Source organism: Pavona decussata, unplaced genomic scaffold (assembly GCF_977016875.1).
Source record: "Pavona decussata unplaced genomic scaffold, jaPavDecu1.1 SCAFFOLD_254, whole genome shotgun sequence".
NCBI lineage: Eukaryota > Metazoa > Cnidaria > Anthozoa > Scleractinia > Agariciidae > Pavona > Pavona decussata.
Genome location: NW_028145657.1, coordinates 4438471 through 4461440, shown reverse-complemented (window position 1 = coordinate 4461440; position 22970 = coordinate 4438471). Strand labels below are relative to the sequence as shown.

Genomic DNA, 22970 nt, shown 5'->3' with positions numbered 1-22970 from the left:
CAGACTAATCCAGTCCAGCCAGTCCAGATAGCTGGGTGGGAATATCATCAATATGAACGCCAGAGCCTTGGTCCCATGGAATGATTTTCACTTTGTTTCTGGAGTCATACATTGAACATATCTGCCTTTGGCACTCCTCGAGCCACATTGAATCTGTAGAGAAAAAAGGAAAAAAAAAAGATATTGGATTGGACGTGAATTTGGTTAATTTAATAACAACAACATAAGAAATCATTAACTCTGCAATGGAAAAGCCAATTTAAGAAAATAAAACAACTATACCTAAACCTCACTCTGTATTCTATAATATATTTTTATCCGACTAAAATCGTTACCCTAATATTGTTCTTAGAAATCAAACTTACCTGACTCTTTTCTTCGTTTAGAATCCTCCAAATCTGAACAAGGTAACTTTCGTTTTTTGCCACTGGTTAATTGCTCCTGGTTTGATGTTGCACCTGTGTCAGAAATATCAAAATAAAAATAACAAAACTTTCGATTTTTTGAAGAACAATAAGCGAGTGGACCGGTCTGTTTTGGCTGGTTAGTTGTTGATGCTGATTCTCCTGCCGTTCTAAAGCGATTTTACAGAAGTTTTGATAGCAGGTGAGTGGTGAAAATTTCGCAAAGATTGCCACACAACCCCATACATTAATTATACATAAATTTTGCGACTCAAACTCTATTCACTTCTATTCAATAGTGTGACAGTGGAGCATGTAAAATTAATCAGTATGGGATGTTTGTGCGGAAATCTTTCCAACATTTTGAAGAGACACCGCAAAACTTTTTAGTTTAGAAGATACATTTCGGCGGTCACTTCAGCCATCGTCAGTTACACAATAACGTACAAAATTGATGGAATAAAGTCTTAACACTAATCAGAAATGTTAATGAAAACGTAATAACTTAAAGCAAAGAGTTTCAAATTAACAAGACTTTTCCAAAGTCCATTTTCACGGAGTCTAGTCATAGGAAGTCAACTTGTAGCAAGTGTAAAAATTAACGTATGACATGTGGATTTAAGGGGGTCTGATCTGTCTCAGAGGATATGCAAAGGTTTCGCTGACCATAGTTACAAAAAGGCAATGGTTATGAAGCCAGACGGGCCTCTTTGTTGTATGCACAAACCACATCAGATTTTGAAATGTGTTGGAGCAACTAACCAATAGAAAAAATCCTGTTAAGATATTCAGCTGTAGTGTGCACGTTAAAACAAAGAATTGTTCTTCCAACATAAACTGCAGCGCCATTGTTATCAACTTTTAAGATAGCAAATCCATAAGAAGTCCCTCAATGAACTATGCACCGACGTAGCAAGCATTACATCGATCCTGTTGATCGAGTTTCCACTATGAGTTCATCGAATTGGAAATAATATAATTGAAAATGGTGTGAGCAGTATTTTTGATGGGGTTGGAGGGGAGGGGTTAACTTTGGAATAGGAGAATGACTCAAATTGACCTTTTACGTGAACCGTTTTTCCCATGTTTTAACTACACTCATTTTAGAGTCGTCAGAGGGAGAAGAAGAAGAGAAGAAGGAGTGCAATCTCTGTAATGTCCGTTTTGGAGAAAGATTTTTAAGGCAGTAAGCTCAGAAAGCCCAAATCACCACTAGAGACCGCCTCACAAAAACAAGTGTCTTTAAAATTTTAGTTTTCTTCATTCCCCCATAAAGGTAAATTGGTGCAAGATAACACAGTTTGATCTCTTCAGATTCTTTAGGAGAAAAGTCAAACGGCCGACAATTTTTGTATGAATGGAAAATTATTCTCCGAGATATGACCTGCTGTTGGTTTGCCGAAAATCCTAGCTGGCCTTTTTTGCACTTTTAAAAACGTATTTACCCCTCGAAAACAACAGGGATTAGTTTTTTAAGCGTTACGAAAGTTGACCTTTCGCTAAAGAAAACGCTCTTTTTTTCACAATATTTATTCCGAATATCTGAGCCAGGTAATGTCTTTCCGCACAGGTTTTGTTTTGACACTATCTAAAACATAGCGAAAGTTGAAACTTTGGATGTATCTTTCATTCCAATTTTCAGTTTAATAGCCATTTTCACGGTTAATTTTTCTCATTTGCATTACAATGTTATCCAACGTGGATGTGAGGCAATTTCGGGCTAAAACTACAAAATAGCCCGAAATTGCCTCACATACATGCTAGATTTCATTGTAATTCAAATGAGCAGAGTTAACCGTGAAAAGGGCTATTGAAAACAAATTTATTATAGCACTTTTTCCTTCTTTTGTGTTTGAGCCAATGAAAATGTATATAAACAAAGAAGTGTTTACCTCTTCACAAGTGAGGACACACGTTTGAGCTGAGTAAAGAACCTAAGGACACGTTTTCGTCAGGGCAAATTTAATTTTATAAGATTTTCTTTCAATTTTTCCTGGAACTTGTTTTGATTTTTCCTGTTCTTCTACCTCTTTCATGCAAACTGAACCATTGATTTGACAATATAAAACAGCGTCCGCCATTCTACATCTGGAAAGCAACTCTAGTTCTTCTTCAATGGCTTAAAATTAATCTCTTTAATTGGTAACTCCTTCAAAGCCAGTAGTATGAACGCTTGGAAGAGTAATAAAGTGATGCCAGTACTGATCTTGTATCTAGCTATTATTAATAAAGTGATCTGAGTATGAACGGGGTCAACATGTCTTAATTTATTCCTGAATATAAATCTTCCCGAGTTCCTGTCAATACCAACATATACATGTATCTGCCCTCTAAACAGAAATGTTACAAGAATTTACTACAGTAGGATTGTTACATACCTTGGTAGTGAGGCCAGTCTTTAAAAACAGTGGGGTCGTTCAGCATGTTAAAAACAACAGAGGCTGCCATCATACAAGCAAAAGACTTCCAGGACTCATCTGGGGTTCTGCTAGCACCAAAAAAATCACAAACACCTTTAACGATCGCCCATTCAATTTTCAGGTCATGAGCTGCTTTAAAAATACCTAGAAAGGAATAATAATAAAAAAGAATGTTAAAACCATTCAATTAATAAATAAAAGACAATTACCGCAATTTAAGCAGCTCAGTGAAAAGAAAGCCTGAACAAAAATTTAGGCTTGAACAGGATTCGAAGTCATGACTTCTTTGACGTCACTGCAGTGCTCTAACCATTGGGAACTGTTCATTTTGTGAATCTGTAATATGACAGAGGCAAAGAGATGGAAATACATATGAGAAATACACAATACTTGAACTGCAAATTAAAATTCATTTACAAGAGACCATCTCATTTATGCACTCTTAGCTTAAGATGTTGTGAAAAAGAAAGCATGCATGGACAAACCCTGACCGTTCATTAGCTATTGGGTTTCTATTAAATGGCAACACAAGTCTTTTAACATTTCAAATTTCTACTAAAAGTAATTGGTATAGCCATCTTAAGTGTAAAATTAAGCTCTTTCATGACTGGATTGGTAATAAACCTATTCATCCTGGGGGAAAAGGGGTGGGGGATTCATACAGTACCTGTGCTGACTTTGAGGATTATAGTGATGGGGTATTTTTTGCACAGTAGATAAAGCCAACAAATTTTGTAACGTTTTCTACATGTAAAAATATTTTGTGTGGTTGTTCACTTAACATGACCTTCCCATGGTAACCACAAGTTGATGGGCTTGTTTTAATTTAGTAAAAGTAAGTTATAATTGCTATCCAAACCTTAAAAGTAAGTTCACTGCTGAAACTTTCGCAATTTTATACCACTTTAGCACTTCTAAATTGTTTAATCTTAAATCTCACCTTTCCCTTCCATTTCAATAGCAACCGTATTTGGGTGCATCTCTTGAACCCGCTCAGTAGTTTTCTGGTCTGTGCCACTCAAAATCTCACCACAGTGCACATTTACTTTTCGAGGTTCTGGACTTTCTATTGGTGGTTTCCAGCCATCAGCTGCGTGTTTTGCAAGGTTGCCAATACCTCTGCCCACTGGAGTTCTGAGGGTTTTAGTTGTGAGTTTAGAGGACACCACCACATCACCTAGCTGGGTTTTATCTTTGTTCAGACCACTACAACAGCCAACAGAATAAATGGCCTTGGGTCTCAGCTGCATCACTGCATTTCTAACAACAGTTTGAGATCCACCTGGATCATCATCACCTTCAGTACACTTCATCAGAGCAATCTTCAAGGGCTCATCTTCATCATCAACCGTTTTTCCAAAGTACACATAACCGGGGTCTATGTGATAACTTTTGAAGGAGTTTTTCATGTGTGCCAAACATGCCAGGAACTCACAGTCCTCCACTGTCAACAATAGAATGTCTACCGGCAGCTGAACATCACTCCAGTGTTTGCACTTATTTGGTAAATCGCTCAACTTTGACAGTTTAAGGCTGAGAGGAGGTGGGGCAATGGAGGCATCTTTTGGACAGCTACCTGCGCTACTCTCTGTTGCTCCTGACATTGCAATGAACCCTGATCAAAAACCAACAATGGAGGTCAGAAAATAAATAATTACGATCTTAATTGAGATAATAACAATGCCCCCTGAAACACTTGAACTATTTCAAGACCAAAGCAAATGAGCTGGGTTCACTGGTATAATTTATGTATTCCACCAGGTTCAAGTTCTGGCACACTTGATTCTACATGTTTGAGTGGCAGTTGAGATTGGGACATATTAGAATAATATTCCTTCACCAGGGCATGTTTAAAACACAAAGTGGCAAAATGGCAAACTGATGATAAGAAAGGTTAGGGTAAGTGTCAACTTGGAAATCAACAGTCTACATGTATTTTTTTTTACTTTTATTTTTATTATCTTGCCACACAGAATAATTTACAAATAGAATAGAAAAGATAATAAATAGCTAATTTTAAGTTACCCAACAAGGCATTTATTGTGTTGTTCCATTGAAGGCTCTGTATATATGATGATGTATTCTGTAAATTACAACCATTTTCACTGTTTGTTACACAGGAGGGAATAGAGCATGAGTCTTTACACATACCAGCTTTCATCATGCTATGATCAAGGAACTAGAAAATTTATTGGTGAAAGAAAGGACAACCAAACTTAAACACCTGACCTTAAGTGGGTAAACGGAAGAAAGGCGTCATTCTTACAAGGCTCCCTTGCAAAAACAGTCCTATTTTATTTCTATTTTATGGCTATTTTAATCCTATCACACCTATTTTTATACTATTTTATTCACACTTTATTATATTTTATTTCTATTTTACCTGATAAGGAAAATAGACCATCTATTTTATTTGAGTTTTACTTCTATTTTAAACCTATTTTAAAGCAAGATTGGACCAGGTGGTGTATTTTATTTCTATTTTTTCATAACAAGCTGAAAAATAGCTTGTTCAACAGGCTATTTTAATCCTATTTTAATTTGAAACATCACTGTTGCTCAGTAAAATAGTGATAAATTAGACTGTTTTATTTCTATTTTTCTGCACATAGGGTTGACTATGGCCAGCTCCTTTGGAAAATATGAAAAAAATAGGCTATCATAATCCTATTTTATCCATGACAACCTTGAACAAATGGCAAAATAGATTTAAAATACTATTTTATTCCTATTTTTGGAGGTAGATTCTATTCCATTGCAAAATATGTATAAAATAGTCTATTTTAATACTGTTTTTTTTCCTGTGCATGGTTAACCCACCATATTCTTTCCCTATTTTATTCAGCAATTCAAGCTTGGCTTACAATGTATCAAAAAATGTAATTTTGAGGCAGCTGTTTTGTACTCACACAAAGCAGAACTTCCACTATACACTTGAATTCATAATTCACAGCTTCTTTCTTGTAAGTTTTCTGAACCATGCACACATAAATGGGCAACTAATTAAGACACTGAAATGCATTTGTGAAAACCACTATTACCTTCAATTAATCTCGAGGTCATTTAATGCCAAAAAGATCAGCAAGTTTTGAATCATAAATCGTTCAAGTACAATGCTGGCTAGCTTTTTACAACGGGCAAAAGAACGGTGGAGTCACTGCACAGCAACAATGGCAGCCATCTTGGATTTCAGTCAGACTGGGAAGACTGGGCATGAACAAAGCTATTTTGGTCAGCAGCCATGCCACTGCAGGCTCGCAGAAAAACCGTTTCATTTCAGATTTTAAGCGGGATTCATTTTACAGGCATCTTTCCCCTGTTTTTTTACTTCTGTTAAGCTAAAAATGATGTCTTCAAGCAGCATAATGTGGATGACTACTTTAAGAAACAGGTATGCTTTGATTTAGTTAATAATTTTGATGAGAAACTGCATGAAAATGTGTGATTTTATAAATAAATATAGTCTGCTTGGAATGAATAGATGTGCTTCTTGAAATTTTATGGCTCGATCCCAATTCTAGATTGTTGAGGTAGACATTCCGTATTTATTTTTAATATACTGCTCCACTGAAAAGAATAAACCATAACTGGCTTCAATAACAGTTGAGATTCACATTACAATTACAAACTATACATATTTCCTCCAACCTCTGATCATGCCACATGCTTTAGATTCTATGACATTCCGTACACTGCAAAGCCAAATCTGAACTGGATTTTCCATAATATTTATAGCCTTCACAAACGTTTTTAAGGAGTACTTTGTAGCCAGATTAATATAATGTCTTGGTATAAGCTGAAGACTTGTTCGTCTAATCTTGATTTTGATTCAAGTTGCATGATTAACTTCATGGAGTACATGTATAAGTATTATTTTTTACATGCTCAATAATACACTATACTTTTTTAGCACCATGAGTTAAATTCTGTATACCCTCATATTTTTAATTTACTCATCATTGTTACGGGAGAAAAGCTCACTGCAATATGTGTCAAAAATCATACTAACAGCATAGATCAATAAGACAAACTGACTCATATAGTGCACAATTTTCTGTTTTACTACAGATTGTGAAGGCCAATACTCGAGACTGCAGCTTCAGAGTCAAGTCAGAAAAAATCCTGATAAATATGAGCTAAGTCATTTATGACTGCCAGACTCTTATCTGTTATTGCATTTGACGTTAGGAGAATGCATACTTTTCATGTCGCTTTTAAATCTTTCTACATGTAAACGCTGTGTGATTTGGGTTTAGTTGCCATCTTGGACCAGCTGACCAATTGCCTTGATTTCATGCAAGAGCTTTGAATCCCGCTGGCTAAGAGAAGTCCGGCGGGTCGATTTTCTGGACAGTCAGTACAATAAAAAATATAATTTCACTGGAGATCAAATGCACGTTACCAAGCTATGATTATTACTGATTCGATTTTGTTATGAATCGTGAGTTATGCTGCTACAACTCAGGAACAATTACCAAATAAAATATTTTTAACTTGCCTAATGCAGTATTGGTCATTGCTTGATATCACAGTTGAAAATGGCAAAGGTGCAATCTTTTTTATCAATCCAATCATCTTTCTTATTAGCACTTCCCCTTAAACCTTAACACAATTCTAGACAAAGCCATGTTCTGAATGTTTCTTTCCAGAGAAGTTCATTGTGAAATTGTCCTGCTGTTACTCATAACGTTTGTAGCTCAAGCTGGCTGTGGTATACGGTTTGAATGACAAATTCATATAGTGTGCAATGCATGTTATTAACCATCCAGATATACATATGTAGGTAGATGAGGACTATCATTTATTGATCATTAAATTTATGATATGTAATATTGACCAATACTACAACTAAAGCACACCTCCTTTAGAAAATCTAGGCTGAGGAGCTAGATACAGTTTGAACTGTCACCTACTTTCAACCTATTTTATAGCTATTTTATTGCCCTATTTTAAACCTATTTTTTGGTATTTTATCCCTGTTTTATGTCTATTTTAAACCTATTTATATCCTATTTTTCAAGTTTTTTTCCTATTTTATCCCTGTTTTATGTCTATTTTAAACATATTTAAATCCTATTTTCCAAGTTTTTTTTCCTATTTTATCCCTGTTTTATGTCTATTTTAAACCTATTTAAATCCTATTTTCCCAGTTTTTTCCACTATTTTATCCCTGTTTTATGACTATTTTAAGCCTATTTTATAATCAACATTTCAAATTGCATACACATTTTTCTCTATTTTATAGCTATTTTAAAGCTATTTTAAAGCTATCTTTTAGGTAGTTATGACTTGCTGGTTGGTCTATTTTTTTGCTATTTTTTGTTTCAAAATAATAGGTTTAAAATAGGTAAAAAATAACTTTAAAATAGTCTTGAAAATAGAGAAAAAATACAAAAAAAAATAGGAAAAAAATAGCTTAAAAAATACATATAAAATAGATATAAAATAGGCACTATTTTCGTAAGGGCTGATCCAATGTTGGGGAAAATTCAAACATTTTAAGCAAAATACTTGACTGGCTCTCATATAAAATTTGGTCACTTCTTTAGCAAGGCATGAAACACTCAAACACAGTCAATTACTGGTAACTTCTTTACATTTCCCACACCAGTTTGATTAAAAATATATCCATCTTCATCACCCAAATTAGCATGAAAGGTGAAGATGGATGAGTAATTATCCCAAGATGACAAATTATTGTCATGTTGCCATTTTACCATGGTCAATGGAGCCTTGAAAAACTTATGGTTTTTGTTTTTTTTAAAGCTAATATGGGAAAAACATTTTCATATTGAGCTACATCAACATAACCAAATTTTAATAATTAATACCTTTCATATCATCTTTACATGTATACATTTTGTCAATTATGTCATGGACACTTGATGCACTAGGGCTTCCCTCTTCTCTGCACCTAACTCTAAACAGCACTCAATTAAGGATGGTGCCTACAAATACTGAAGTATTTTTGTGCAGTTTATGACTATGCGGGAAAAGCAGTTCTTAGCAAGGCCTATTAAAATAGGGGGTAGCCATGCATTTTTCAGAGATAATAAGCATTATAATATCTCTAAAAAGCACCAAAATATAAATATAAAGCAATGTATGGGATTTTTACTAAATTGAAGCTTAGTTATCTATGAAAAATGCATGGTTTCTCCCAATTTTCTTTACAGATATCAAAAGCATTTGCTAAGTTCTGCTTTCTTCGTATAGTTTTAAAATATTCCTGTGTTAAAGGGCCCTAGTCAGCCACAACTTTGTTTTTGTTTATATGCGAGAGTTTGGCCATTATATTTTATTTGGAGCATGTCGAAATGAACGAAATCACTGTGAAACTACTAAAGATAATGAAACATACTTTCAGGAACACAACTTACAGTAAAGCAATAAGATTTCGCTTCACCATGCAATATCAATAATTTCGATGGCATTGAAAATGGCGGAGGCTGACTAAGGGTCCTTTAATAGGCACCACCCATATGCATAGAAAACCCAAGTATCTTGAGATGCCCAGAATGTATGCGCAGTAACTATAGTAGGCACCCTCCTTAAAGCCGCAATTGTTTCCATAGATTTCGTTAATGCCAAGGTGTAATGGCGATTGAAAGCTGTCTTTTGTTTCAATTCTCCTAAAACCGCCTCCTTAAAGTTAAGGTGCATTTCTTATCTTAGGAATACATGTTAATTGCACAACTTTTCAGAAAAAAAAAATGGATGTTTTGCTTTTATGACAGCCAGTGATTGTGCTGCATGGGCCAAAATCAGACCCAGACTTTCCTCTCGGTCAGCAAAATAGAGTTTGAAATGTCGACAGTCTTCTTCCCACAGACTCAAAGTTCATGCAATAAAATCTACATGTATGTATAGTTCCTGGTTCAATTCCCTTTCTTGGACTTTCTAATTAACTCTCTTATAAATTTTTGTTCGCATTTATACTGCCTTCGTGGTTATTCACATTTTTCTCATAGGAAGCTTTCGATTTTATCGATTAATATGGATTTTATTGAAACTGAATTATCATTCCAATTTTCGAAACGGAAACGCCAAAAGATATTAAAGAGCTCGCAGAGACACTTCTAACAACTTCCCTGTTCGTTAAACGATAAAAATTGCTTTATCTTTTCTACAAACTTCTAGTATTACTTAGCGTGTGTTAATGTATTTGAAATCCGATATAGATCCCTGGTTGATTATTCCACTGTTTTATTTATTTGCTGATGTAACTCAATCGCACGCTCGTTGCTCTTTCACCCAGTCTTTAAAGGGAAAGATTTTTGTGATTTTTGAGTATCAGTTGTCAGGATTGAGGCAAGCCTTTCAAGGGACTAATGGCCATGCAAGCCCATAGTTGGCGGAAAAATTGGCCGAGACTCTAGATTTGAAAGCGAAACAAGTAAGACTAATGAGTTTTACAACTCTTTGTATAATGAGGGTCCCCAGTAGGTTTTTCGGGATGCGGGATTTGGCTTTTTTAAAGGACGGGATTCGGGATTTAAGCGGAAAAGAGCGACGATATTCGGGATTAGAATTATGGATGGGACCAGAGATTTTACGATTTTACGAAGCGGAATGCGGGAAATGTTACTATAAAAAAACGAGATCCGGGAAGTCCGTTGTCGAAAATGGAAAATGAAAATCTACTTGTCACCGTCCTGTACAAGATAATAAAATTGCAGGTACTGTTTCTTTACAGATAAAATTTATTTGTGTTCCCTGAGACCTTGCATTTAACTTGAACCGATAAGCTTAAACACTTGCCACAGAACGCAACAGTACACAACAATTGCCTAAACAATTGCCACAGTACACAACGGCATAAAGGAACTAATTCAAACGGCTCCGAATGATAAGGACCTAAGAAAACCTCCATTCGGTAAATTTGAGTAATTTCCTTCATGATCAAAATCAAAAGGTCAACAGAGAGACCTCACCACATTTTGATCGAAAACAAAAATCTCTCAGAGACGTACTCAGGAAAGCACTTAAAAGGTACATTAAGCAGCCAGCGGGAGTTGTGTTTGGCCTATCCCCTTTTCAAATATTTGTTGCGGTCTCACGTTGTGGTAGGTGAGTAGCAATGCTCTTCAGAGTTTGATGACAGCAAAGTTTTCCAAGAATCAACGTGATAGGAAAGGACGCCCTCACCATTCAGTTGTGAGAAAAAAGGAAGAAAAAAAAAAAAACAAAGAAAAAGAACAAGCTCTAAAAAGGAATTGCAAACGACTTATTGACTGACGTGACTCGCGAGAAACTTTAAAAACGTCTTAAATGAACGATATCGTCGTTATGATGGAAAGAAATAGAAGAAATAATGTTACAACTAATATTTCTCGCGTGACCAAAGACCAGTACAAAGATCAGATTAGCAGTGGGAATTACATCCAACTGAAAATGCCTTTTTTCGTCGAGATTAGGGGTGTGAAAAAAATTATGAGCTGACCGGGATCGGGATTGGGCTAAAACAGCGGTCGGGATTACGGGATTGAGGGAAAATTTTTTCCGGAATGGCGGGATTGAAGAACCCTATTGGGGACCCTCTATAATCCTTTCCTTAAAAAAGGTGTAGTTAGTTTATTTTATCAAAATATAATATTACTGATGATAATTTTATCGATAACTCTACTATCGAATTATAAATATGCAATAGCCTTCTACGCAGGCGGATATGATCTGATTGCGTGACAGCCTCCTACGCAGACATTCGCAGGGCCCATCATGGGATTAGCCCTATGAACGTCTGCGTAGGAGGCTAATCACGTGACGGGCTCTAGGAGGCCAGTCATGCAAATACTTTTGAATCATTTCTGATATTGATCACTTCTTGTTTCCCATATTTCTTAGGTTAAAACGTGGTTTCTAAACCAACAGAACAAAGGAAAAAGAGAAAATTTAACGACAACCTTAAAGCCAAGAAGCCAGAAAAGGAAAAATATTTTACATTTGTGATTGAACCCGCTTAAGGTATCTGCCCTGGGTAATTTTTGTATTTCAGAATCAAGCCATTTTCGGCCTGTGTGTAGCTTATACCACCTAATATTAAAAAAATGTGGTTTTATTCCAGTACATGGCAAGTATAAAATTCTACGCCTTGTCAAAGTTTCGCATTTTTACCGGAAATGGACTCCATCGATCGAGGAAGGGTCTGGGTCGGTTACTAGGAAAAAATTGAGCATGCGAAATTCTAAGCAGCAGTTTTCCACTCCGATCAGTCCTGTTCCATGCAAACATCAAAATGGCGGCTGTCGCGGCAAACAGGGAGCTGGCTTTTGAGGCTTTTAAAGCCGAATTTACACAGAATGGGTAAGTTAGATGAAATTTCCTTGCATTTATTAATTATTTGCAGTATTTTGACCGGTAAATCCTGCATTTTACGCAGATTTAGAGTTCCTGAGGGACTCGTGAACCTTTTGGAAAGGTTCACTCTGAAACCAAGTGAAACTCCGGACACGGGCCGAGCACGGCTCTACCGGAATTTGTGGGCCAAGTTGTGGGTAAGTGGAAACTCAAGCATGTAGTTCTTCTCAGTCATTTCGCCTTTCTTGTATTAGGAGCGATTATAAAACACACTTTGCCCCACCTCTTTTACTGTACATGTGTTGGAATGCTTTGTAACACGAGGCATAACACAATGGTGCCATTGTTAGTGTCGTTTATGCATGTGTGATCTTTGCTTGAAATCAACAAGCTTTCTTCATTTTATCTTCTTTAGACATTTTATCGACCGATCACATCTTTTATTGTTGAACAATATAATACCAACAGCCTTTTTTTTTTAGCTGAACTGTAGAATACCTGCCCACGTATTTGCTTGTCATTGAATTGCAATGGTTCCTTTTGTTTTTTTATGTCTTGTCCTACAAAGCGTTGAGAGATATGTAAATAAGTGGCTGAGTATTCTAAAATCGCTCCAGTCAATTAATATTGTTTCGTTTTCTCTTGCAGTTTGGAAGTGGGCGTACCCTTGGGGCGGAGGTTGGCTGTCAGCCAACCTATGTTTTCCCTCCCACCCTGAAGAGAGTGGTGAGGGAAATCATCCCCGGCTGCCTGGTTGAGAGGCCAGACCCCACCCATGATGGGGTAAGTTAATAAGCTTTTTGTATTGTATATTTGTAAAAAGTGATTCAAAACCCTTGTTATCCAGTGCGTACTTGACCATATGATTGTACCTTGTTTAAAAAGTTATTTTTCACCAGTCCACCCAAATGTCTAGGTAAAGTTTTGACTGCACTACTGAAAAGTGGAGTGAGGATAAATTAGAATACCTTGTAATTGTAAGCGTTTACAATAAATGGTATTAATTTTATGCCATTTCCAGGTATATCACATCACCATTGGGGATCTGTCCGATGCAAAGTGGCCTGCCCCCAAGCCAAGTGGCCCAAGTGGCCAAAAGAAGACCGAAAAGAAAAACAAAAGAACCAAATAAATAATTACATTGCAGTGATATCCCAATTTCTTTAACCAAAAATTGCTTCTTTTGGAAATTGCTTTACTGTAATTGAAATGTATCCCAATATATAGAACACTCAATTTCTCAAATTTATATTTGTTTCAGTCTCTATTTTTCTCTTATATTAGTAGAGGGAGCACGAAATCTACGAGCAGCGCGTAGCCCTTGCTCCTCGTGATGACGTAGATTTTGCGCTCCCTCTACTAACATAAGAGAAAAGAGAGACTGCTTGCATTCTGCTTCTCTATATGGTCTAAGAAAATGGGATTTCACTGTAATTTAGGTAGGACCTGATCATCAAAGAAAAAATATTGAAAAAATGGATTTTTTTATTTGTACAATTTACAACAATCAATTGGTAAGATTAAAGTTATTTTCAAAATTTAAGATTTCGAAATAAAATATATTTACATATTAAGAAATGTATATTTTTTATTTATGTACAGTGGAACCCCAATATAACCAACCCCTTTGTCACAATGTCCCTTGGTATAATGAACACAATCCAAAAGCCCAAACTTGCAAAGTTATAGTAAAATGTATGGAACAGGTTATGTTTATATCCACCATGATTACAAACTAATTTTCCTGGTCCCTTGGCACTTCGTTTTATCGGGGTTCCACTGTATGCACAAAGAAAAATATTATAATACATATCGTGTAATTTATCTGATCTTATCATTTCAAAGTTATCAATTATTTTCAAAGCTGTACAATAATTTTAGAGTAAACAAATTAGCAGTCTTATAAAAAATATTTTCAATATACACCAATACAGACAAGCAAATAAATTTTATTTTCAATAACTGTCTGTCATCCTTGTTACTATGGGCATGAGTGAAGTCCTTACAATGAAAAATTTCTGAAAGTACCTTCTATCAAATCCTATTGTTGCATGCGGGATGTTTGTTAGACCTTACTGGATAAAATGTGGTCTTTTTTTACAGTGTAACTACGAAAACCCTGAACTCTTGAACTATTTCAACCAATCTTTGTAACATGCATCTAACAGCCAATCACAAACCCTACACAGTGAGAGTCAACACTGGGGATTTCTTGGGGGTGTAAATCTGATGTTGTTTTAAAAATAAGTACTAGTGAGCAGCACACAGCAACGAATCTTGTTAACTTGTTTTATTATCCGACCGGTTTCGTGTGACAACTACACACTTCGTCAGGATTTAACATTTAATCCGTGAGCCCCAAAATTATACATTACACACCTGGCGACAGGATTTTTGTAACATCCTACACGTATGTCTGTGGGTGTTTTTGCTGTTCACACCCTAGTGGAACGTCATTTGTACTGTAAAAGTTAGGTATAAAATAAGTTCCCCAAACTATCTTGTTCAATCCCTGACGAAGTCTGTAGTTATCCCACGAAACCGGTCGGATAATTAAACAAGTCAACAAGATTTGTTGCCGTGTGCTGCTCACTAGTACTTATTTTTAAAAAAATTTTTAAAAAATTGTCATGACACTTTTTTTCATCAAGCTAGTAAAGTCATGGCATAATATTTATTTATGAAATTGCAAAATAAAGAGCATACAAACAAATTATTCTTGAAATGATGCTACCATATTTTAACAATAGGTAGCAGTAATAAAGCAGTAAATCGACGGAGTAGTATTTATTTATAAGTTTGTAAAATCAAGAACAATCATAGGGATTAAAATGATGTACACTATTATGATGCAATTTTACTGAAATAAAATTCATTAAAGAATATATGAACAAAGTTATTCTTTCTTTGCAATATTATTGTCTTTCACAAAACTAGTCCACAAAAAATACATTCCTGCAGCATACTGTCTTCAGTATTTCTTTCTCATGATCTCGCATGACTCGAAACTAGACTAATGAAAAAAGAACTACAGATATTTTCAAGACTAGTTTCTCTTATTCAAGGGACATGACCTATGGGATGTCCTTGAGTGTTCTTTTGATCCACAGCGACAACTCCTTCCACTTACTACAGTGACGGGGGTGTCATCACCACTGCTTGGACCTTGTTCCTCTATGTCGTCATCCTCGTCATGGCCATATGTGTGCTCAATTGCCTGACGTTTCAGCCACTTCTTGCGAGCCTCTTGATCTTCTGCCCTAGCCACTTTCATTCTTACTCTATCTTGCTTTGCTCTGTCAGACTTCTCATTCTGAAGTTGAATGGCCCTCTCTCTGACAGCTTTCTCCAAAGCCTCCACAACAGCTGGCAACAAAGGAAGGTTGAGACGATCGTAGAGATCAATCACCCAGTGATATTTTGGCCCTCGAACATCAAAGCACCATGTCATGTTTCCCTAGCACAATCCAGCATTGGTAGAACACATGTAGTGCAGCCTGTAAGAGAAGAGGGAGATGCATTTTGAATGGTAATGTTGGTCTCAGCCAGTAAACACCTAATTTTATTAAGCAGGGGAGGTACAAATGACATTTCAGAGCAAAACATTCTGTTTGGAAACAGTCCACTGTTTGGTAACATGGCCATGATTTTCTACGAGCCACACACTGCCATTCTGAAGCAAAGAAATAGGGAAAACACATGGCTAGTGTACTATTACTAGCACCCTTTCACACATAACTGGTAACTTCTGAGAAGCATATAGTGTGTAATATGAATATAATATCTTGAGAAATAGCACAGCCAGCCATGTGTAAAGCTTGCATATTTCAAAATCGAAAAAAAAAACAATTAAACATGACAGCCCCTTCTCTTCATGACCTGTTTAAAATAACAATTATTTTAATTATAATAATTATTAAAAATAATATTATTAAAATAATAATTATTTTTAACAGATCATGAAAAGAAGGGGCTGATAGACTGTATTTTCATTTGGTTTACTGGTGTGATAACCCATGGGGGATGTTGGGAACCTGTGAGAAGATTGTAAATCACAAACCAGAGGTGAGTAATTTACAAGCTCTTTGAGTGCTCTAACTTCCCAAGTGTCTTTTTATGCTGGTAAACCATATAGAGAATGTGGTCTATTGCCTTTTTATAAAATAATAATTTTAAGTCCACGGCTTTCTTTCTTGCAGTTTTCTCTGAATTTACCAGCACAATAAACAATGGGCTTTTGACCAGTCAGAAAGCATGTATCCCAGTTACTTTATAACCCTTTATTACTTGATGTCAAACAAAATAGATAGTTGTTCCATTGAGAACTTTAGCTTTAGGAGAAAATGCATGAAACAATCTGATGTCTGAGAAGTTACCTGTTCAGACGTTGATCCTTTGCCCTGAACTGGGGGAGAACTGTAAAGTGGGCTTCACAGAAGTTGGAGTGCCCTCTTCCCAAATCTGGATGGATAACTGACGCTGCCTCCTCTGTTCTTTTCTCACATTCTATTCTGAAGGACAGCCAATGAAACTCACAGGATAGTGGGCATTTGGTCCTGTATGGAGCTCCTTCACAATTCAGATCCTCATCCTCACCACATGAGCCACAGGTGCAGACCAGCTGGCTATGGAAGTCACAGGAGCCACCTTCCCACTCGTGGATATCCCTGCAGTCATGGTACTGCGACAATTCCCTCATACGCTTAGCGTACTGCTCTGAGTCTTTGCACTGCTGCAGGACGCAGAAATGATTGATACGGGCTCCTTTTATAAAGGCATCTGATAAACATCCACAGCCTGACTTGTGACGAGTACACTTGCACTTTGCGGTCTCGATCAGTGGGAACTTCTCTTTGTACTTCTGTTTCATATCTGCAGAAAACTCCTTCTTTTTAGCTGCTTCTTTCCGACTGTTCGAGAATGCCCTTCCTACGTGACCCCCACATTTATAAACTTTTGCAGCAGGATGGTGCTTCATGACTGATTTGGCAGAGCTGGAATCACCATCTTGCCACAGGGTGTTGATAACACAGCCTTCATCTTTAGCCTGCTGATAGCACTCATCCGCTAAAACGCCTTCCATAGACTTAGCAGTTCCTGCATACAACTCGTCTTCAATGATGTCATCACCCCCCCGCATACATTTGTGGCCATATCAGAGGAGACCACCAGTAAGACAGTTCTTTATGATGAATGAACCATTCTTACTGAAATGACCCCTGGTATGCCACACACCATCTGATGTTACCACAGCTTTCTTCCAACTGCCAATCTCTTCTGGTAGAATCGCCTTCATACGGTCTTGCTCTTCAGTACACATTCCATCCAGGACGTCTGTGATTGCAGGATAGACCAGTTTTATGACATCATAATAGCGATTTTTTGAAAGGCAGCTAATTCCAAGGAACTGCCTAAGTGTTTTGTCAAATTTAGCAAATCCATGCCCAGAAATAAAAAAGGCGACAGCAAGGGCAAGACCAACAACTGTTCTTTTAGAGCCTTCAACTAAGGCTGATCCTTGAAAGTTCACTTTACGTAAGCTGCAGCTGTTGCAAGTGAATGTGGCATTTAAACTTCCTCCCTGACCATTTGCCTCAACTTTAGCAAGCACAAGAATGCCTGCAATGAGAGAAATATGCAAATTAGAACAGGCTTCAAGGTTTCCAAAACAAAAGAAATATTCAGATGGAGTATATTATCAAGAGGTAAATAGATAGATTGATTGTAGTGAGCATACAGTTAAAAAATCAAACTAAGAAACCCAAAATTATCCACTCACTTTCAAAACAAAAATCATTACCAATTTCATGGCATATGAGAATATCTTTAGGAAATTTCATGTCCTAAATGCGCTGCATACCAAGTTCCTTTTACATACGACATTTGTCACAAATAGCACATACTGCCTGTGAAAGTCAAAGATTCTGTTATAAAGCACAGCTAGGCCAAAATAATTTAATCTTACCGTTGCAATTGGCAGTACCACATTTAGATGTTTCGTTGATTTGCTGCACCATTTCCATAAGCTGCGTTGACTCGCAGACAAACAACCTATGTTCCATCTCTTCCCCCATTTTATCAGCTTGAACTTCAAATTTGTCCATCTGCTCGTCTTCACTACTGGGCCTGTATTCTGACTCTTCACTTTTCGTTCCATCCGAACTAAAACAATTGTGATCATTTTCATGGAGGCATTCTTCCATGTCCCTCGCCTCAAGGCTCTCCTTCACCGCCTTTTGAGTGGTGTATTTCGTCTTCCCAGGACTTGAGAACTGCAGCCTTGTCTTACCGCCCCGTGTTTGCTTCTCTTCTCGCCACTTTGCTGGCAATGAAAATTTTTTCCTACTTCCAACACCCTTTCCTTGTTTCGATGCGCTTTTTTTCCTTCTCTCTTTCGCTAGCTTTTTTTTCTCAGTGGACGAAATTTTGCGTTTCTTCTTCGGCGGAGCCATTTTGGAATTATCTCGGGTAGGTGTGACAGAAAAGTGCGTCAATGCGCATGCGGCAGCTTACCGGAAGTTGAGCTACATAGCAACGGATAAACAAACATGGCCCCAGGGGGGATAGAGAGAGTCCTTTTTTACTTTTAAGAGACTGCAGTTGTTTTGAGCAGCGGGAAAACAAAACAATATGGCGGAAACAACAGAGGGAGAAGGAAACCGACCAAAATGATGTAAAGTAAGCCATTTTTTCAAATTGACAACCCCATTTTCAGTCATTTTGAGTACTCGGATTTCAACTGTGTTCAGTAAATATAAAATATCTTCCAAAATACTCTAGCGGAGCCCAAAATATTCTGCAGAGAGATTCATTACAAGTAGACGGACCATCGTAGTTTCAGGCCCGATCAGAGGGTGGATTGGCATTCACCAAAAAAATTTTACTTTTAGTGTATGGGTTCAAATTTAAGTTCGTGGATTTTCATGGGAAATGTGTCATTTCAAACGGGACCCGAAACTATATCAGTGCAATATAATAAAATAAAAATAATTCTATTTTATTTCTGGCATTATCTTAAATATCTGTGGAGAAACATAGAAAGTTCGCAATTTCCTTCGGTTTAATAATTAACTCCCCACACCCTGTGGGGTGCCTGCACCTGCATAATCTTTACATTTCTGCGTACTTGTTAGCACAAAGAAACACCACAAGCAATTTAAAATAAGACAACCCCAACAGAAATATTTTATTTTGTTTCTCAAAATGAGCCCATTTTGCTGGGGCAGATACCTTAATCGAACAATAAAATCAGGAAGAAAATCATAATGCAGTCTCTTTGGTCTCTCATGTACAGTGTTTGTCAACAAATCATTTCATTGCCGCCTTTAAGGTGGTACTGGAGGCTAAATCGGATCTTTTGGATCATGACCTTTTTTAAACATAAGGGAGATTACTTAAAATGGGACATGTACGCCAAATTTCAGAGATCAAGACTGAAGCGTTCACGAGTAATAAGCGAGAGAAGTTTGGTTTCTACGGGGTCTTTCGCGGAAAAAAACACGGACTGCCTACTGCGAAAATCCTTGTGTTGTCTTTGTGTACAATTCCCCAAAGAGTATGATGTTGAGAGATCTGTCAATAGTGCTCTCTTTTATGTGAAAGATGTGACCGTTCTGGATCTCTAGATGGATGAAATAAAATTATTGTCTTCGCTAAAGACATCATCTTTCGCGATCAACTCAGTGGTGACAATTTAGAAATGGAAACATGGACGCTTTTGACGCCGGAAATTTCCTCAAAACCGGTAATTTGAACATCTCAGCAGTCTATTACATGAAAATATTTTTTGTAGTAATATCGCAATTCGCTTCTTGGCGCGATAATTTTACAAATAAACGCTATTTCTTATTTTCACCACCTAGCCAACTACCCAACAGCACACGCTATTCCAATATTTTTCTTTCAGGTTTGCTGGAACGCCGAACGGATACGGGTCACCTTGCGTAATCCAACGAACGGCGATCTATGACTGCAAGCAGCCGTACTTTCCCCCCTCATATCACGCACAAAAAGTGACGGTAAAATTATGCGGCTTCGCCGCTCGCTAGATCTATCGTGCGCTAGATGCGCGCTCCAAAAATTAGGAGAAGACAGAGACTGCTCGCAGTCTAACGGCGATCTCGAAGCCAGGAGAAAACAGGAGAGAAATGCGTGATTCTCCAGCCAGCTTCCCTCAACTTATCAAAATCTAGCCCTATCCTCGACTGTGATCCTGAACCACAAGCTTTGTTAGCCTTTTCGGACTTCTCCTTCATAGTGTGTAACCGCTTTCTCGGCGGCATCACTTATACTTTTCCCTTTTTTTAAACGTATATTTCCTCTAAAAAACCAGCTTCTTCGATCACACATGTTTGCCTGTTTGATTCAACGTTGGGGTTCTGTTGCGGGTGCCGTTGCTATGCAGAGGTGTCATTGTTTATCATCGCTTCTCCTGATTGGTTTCGCGGGAAAAATAGCACCCCGTAAAAGGAAAGAAAGGGCCTAAAAAGGACCGTTTTTGATGATTCACCGCTGTAAACTGTTATTACAGGCGTAAAAAAACATGGCTGCCATTGAATCCAAGCCGACGAAAGCTTTCGAGCTGATTTTTTGACGATTCCAGCGCAATTTTGAGAAAAAAATACATGTTGATAGAAAGGTGGAAGTTGGATCAGTGCAATATCTCTTCATTGATTTATAGCATGGACTAGAAACTTGGCAGACGTAAACTACATTAGTGAAGGAAAATTTTTGTGCGAGTACGTCAGATGGCTGCGAATGCGACACTCATAGCCTCATTGCCTATTTCGTAAGGGTGCCTTGATGACATTTATAGTGGTAATTCGTTTCCATTTGACTTTTCTGTGACGTACTCCTACCAAAGTTTAGATTTTAATGATATGTGTCAGATGGCCCAAGCTTAAATTAGTGGAATGAATTCTCTTTAAGCTACATTCGAAAACACGAATTGGGAAGATATCAACCACGCCCATTGAGAGCTCAAATTTCACAAATTCCTTTCATTCTTTTATATTGAAAATGTTTTTTGAGGGAACTACATACATAAAAATTTTACATGTGAAAATATGATAAAAATTGAACAAGTATTTCAACAAATATGATTCATGTAGATATGTGACAAAAATGCGAAAATTAGCCTCCAGTACCACCTTAAAATCTAAACTTTAAGAAAAAATTTAAAGAGTCACAATCAAACACTCCCTCAACGGAAACAGGATAATTTTTATCGATTCAATAACGATCGATGAATCCAATACAATCAATAACATTAACACTTCGTCGGCGTGTGAGTATCGAATTTTATCGATTGACGATAAAGTCGATATCGTTTAATTTCAATTTATCGATAGATAAATGATTTTCCGATATCAATTTTTATCGATTTGACTACCCGATAACTCGTTCATTGTGCATGAACAATTTACGAATTGAAAAATCAAAGAGAATTTGTAGTTACGCTTATGTAAGCACATTTTTATGCGGATGATTTAAACAGGAAGTGATTGATTGATTGATAGGAATTTTCAAATTAGAGCTCATTTTTTCCTGAAACTTCAACAATATAAAGTTATCATGTATGATAGAATTGTGACACATTTTGCCATAGCCGTGGTTGCATTTACACAGATGAGTTACAAGGCATTCTTTTACTGCCAAGGCAAGCGAGAGCGAGGCGAAAGCGAAAGTTTCCGAACAGCAATTCTAGTCTTTCTCGAGCTTCATGTTTTCACGGGCCCGCACGCTAAATCAAACACAGTGTTATCAGTTAAACTCTCTGATGCAGCAGATAAAGGAGAAAACAGCCGATATATGTCATCTGGAATTCCGATACCCTATATATTATTAATGGCGTAGTATCCTACATAAGCTTACCGTTAGATACGGTAACCAATCTCAAGTCAAGGGAGCTTCGATCCACTGTGACGAAAACCTAGAAGACACAAAAAAGTGATTTCAGCCTTCGCTGTTCCTAAACAAACCTTTGAATGACAACTTACATCGTAAATAACAAGCAAACTTAACTAACTTACGTGGATTGTAATTTCCTCTTTCCAGACGAAAGTCAAGCAATTAGTACCACCCCCCACGCAAGGTCTCATGGGAATAGAAATTTACACCAAGTCACTACGGCAAAAGTCACGCACGTAACATTAGTTACAAGTTTACTGTGATGTCCAAGTTTTTTTCTTTCTATTAAATCCTGCTCTCTCCTCCGCGGTTTAGCCTGTGTGACAGACTCTAGAATGAGGGAGGGAAGAAGAACATTGAGGGCTTCCCTTTTTCCCTCTACAGCGCGCTCCTCTCGTTTCGCGCCTGCCTCGCTTTCCCGCTCTTTCTAGCGCATACCTGGGCAGGCTACCCCCTTTAATCGCTTATGTCGGTAATGTGAACACTGACATAAAGACATAAGGTTAGGTGAAAAGAATACTTTAAAAGTGGCGGAACAAACACTTGTTGCCTTTGAGATGATTTAATTTGTTTCTGGACGAAGGTGTCGTCGTCGACGACAACAAAGGGAAAAAAATTGCTAGAAGAAAAGAGTGGGTGCGTCCAGTATTTCAGGAAGAAGTTAGAAGAGTATCTACACTTCTTTTATCATACAATATTGGATAAGTTTGAACCGCTTCAGCAAGTTCTTCTTCATCTACACAAGCCGCACCAGGGTTGCTCCGTCATATCTTCCAACTCCACAGTAGCCGCCTATCGAAAATAGTGCTGGTGGCGAACTGGGTTCGACAATTTTTGCTGCTCTCTGATTGGTGGTTTGTGGTGTCGTTATGTCGAAGTTATTCACACTTGTTTGACAGCAACATAAAGACATGGACATAACGACATAAAAAAAAGATCA

The 22970-nt window shown here is 37.3% G+C and overlaps 2 protein-coding genes, 1 long non-coding RNA gene and 1 pseudogene across 5 annotated transcripts; 2 read left to right on the top strand and 2 right to left on the bottom strand.

Annotated features, from left to right (window-relative positions):
- Positions 1-4: 4 nt before the first annotated feature.
- LOC146456701 (death domain-containing ATP nucleosidase-like) lies at positions 5-22217 on the bottom strand. The gene is made up of 6 exons (XM_085092725.1): positions 22153-22217; positions 21995-22052; positions 3765-4439; positions 2783-2968; positions 366-458; positions 5-153 (listed from the first exon to the last, which is right to left on the bottom strand). The coding sequence occupies exons 3-6, from the start codon at positions 4426-4428 to the stop codon at positions 5-7; spliced, it is 1092 nt and encodes a 363-aa protein (XP_084948851.1). The 5' UTR covers positions 4429-4439; positions 21995-22052; positions 22153-22217.
- On the top strand, positions 5101-7326 carry LOC146456704 (uncharacterized). The gene is made up of 2 exons (XR_014858701.1): positions 5101-6215; positions 6893-7326. It is a non-coding gene; the product is annotated as an uncharacterized LOC146456704 (long non-coding RNA).
- On the top strand, positions 11786-15560 carry LOC146456703 (uncharacterized). Of its 2 annotated transcripts, XM_085092924.1 has the most exons (4): positions 11786-12127; positions 12204-12318; positions 12770-12904; positions 13143-15557. In XM_085092924.1, exons 1-4 carry the CDS (start codon positions 12060-12062, stop codon positions 13251-13253), a joined length of 429 nt encoding a protein of 142 aa, XP_084949050.1. In that variant the 5' UTR covers positions 11786-12059; the 3' UTR covers positions 13254-15557. The 2 variants fall into 2 exon arrangements, with proteins under 2 accessions (XP_084949050.1, XP_084949049.1); XM_085092923.1 differs by having other exon boundaries at positions 11786-12318; positions 13143-15560.
- Positions 13589-19302, bottom strand: LOC146456702 (uncharacterized; annotated as a pseudogene). The gene is made up of 3 exons (XR_014858765.1): positions 18087-19302; positions 16498-17740; positions 13589-15618 (listed from the first exon to the last, which is right to left on the bottom strand). The product of XR_014858765.1 is annotated as an uncharacterized LOC146456702 (transcript).
- Positions 22218-22970: the final 753 nt, after the last annotated feature.

Coding starts and splice junctions, on each gene's coding strand:
- LOC146456701 (XM_085092725.1), bottom strand. CDS start 4,428: ATGTCAGGAGCAACAGAGAGTAGCGCAGGTAGCTGTCCAAAAGATGCC. Junction 2,969..3,764: donor TATTGAAATGGAAGGGAAAG/GTGAGATTTAAG, acceptor ATTCCTTTCTAG/GTATTTTTAAAGCAGCTCAT. Junction 459..2,782: donor AGACTGGCCTCACTACCAAG/GTATGTAACAAT, acceptor TTTCTGACACAG/GTGCAACATCAAACCAGGAG.
- LOC146456703 (XM_085092923.1), top strand. CDS start 12,046: ATGCAAACATCAAAATGGCGGCTGTCGCGGCAAACAGGGAGCTGGCTT. Junction 12,319..12,769: donor ATTTGTGGGCCAAGTTGTGG/GTAAGTGGAAAC, acceptor TTTCTCTTGCAG/TTTGGAAGTGGGCGTACCCT. Junction 12,905..13,142: donor CAGACCCCACCCATGATGGG/GTAAGTTAATAA, acceptor TGCCATTTCCAG/GTATATCACATCACCATTGG.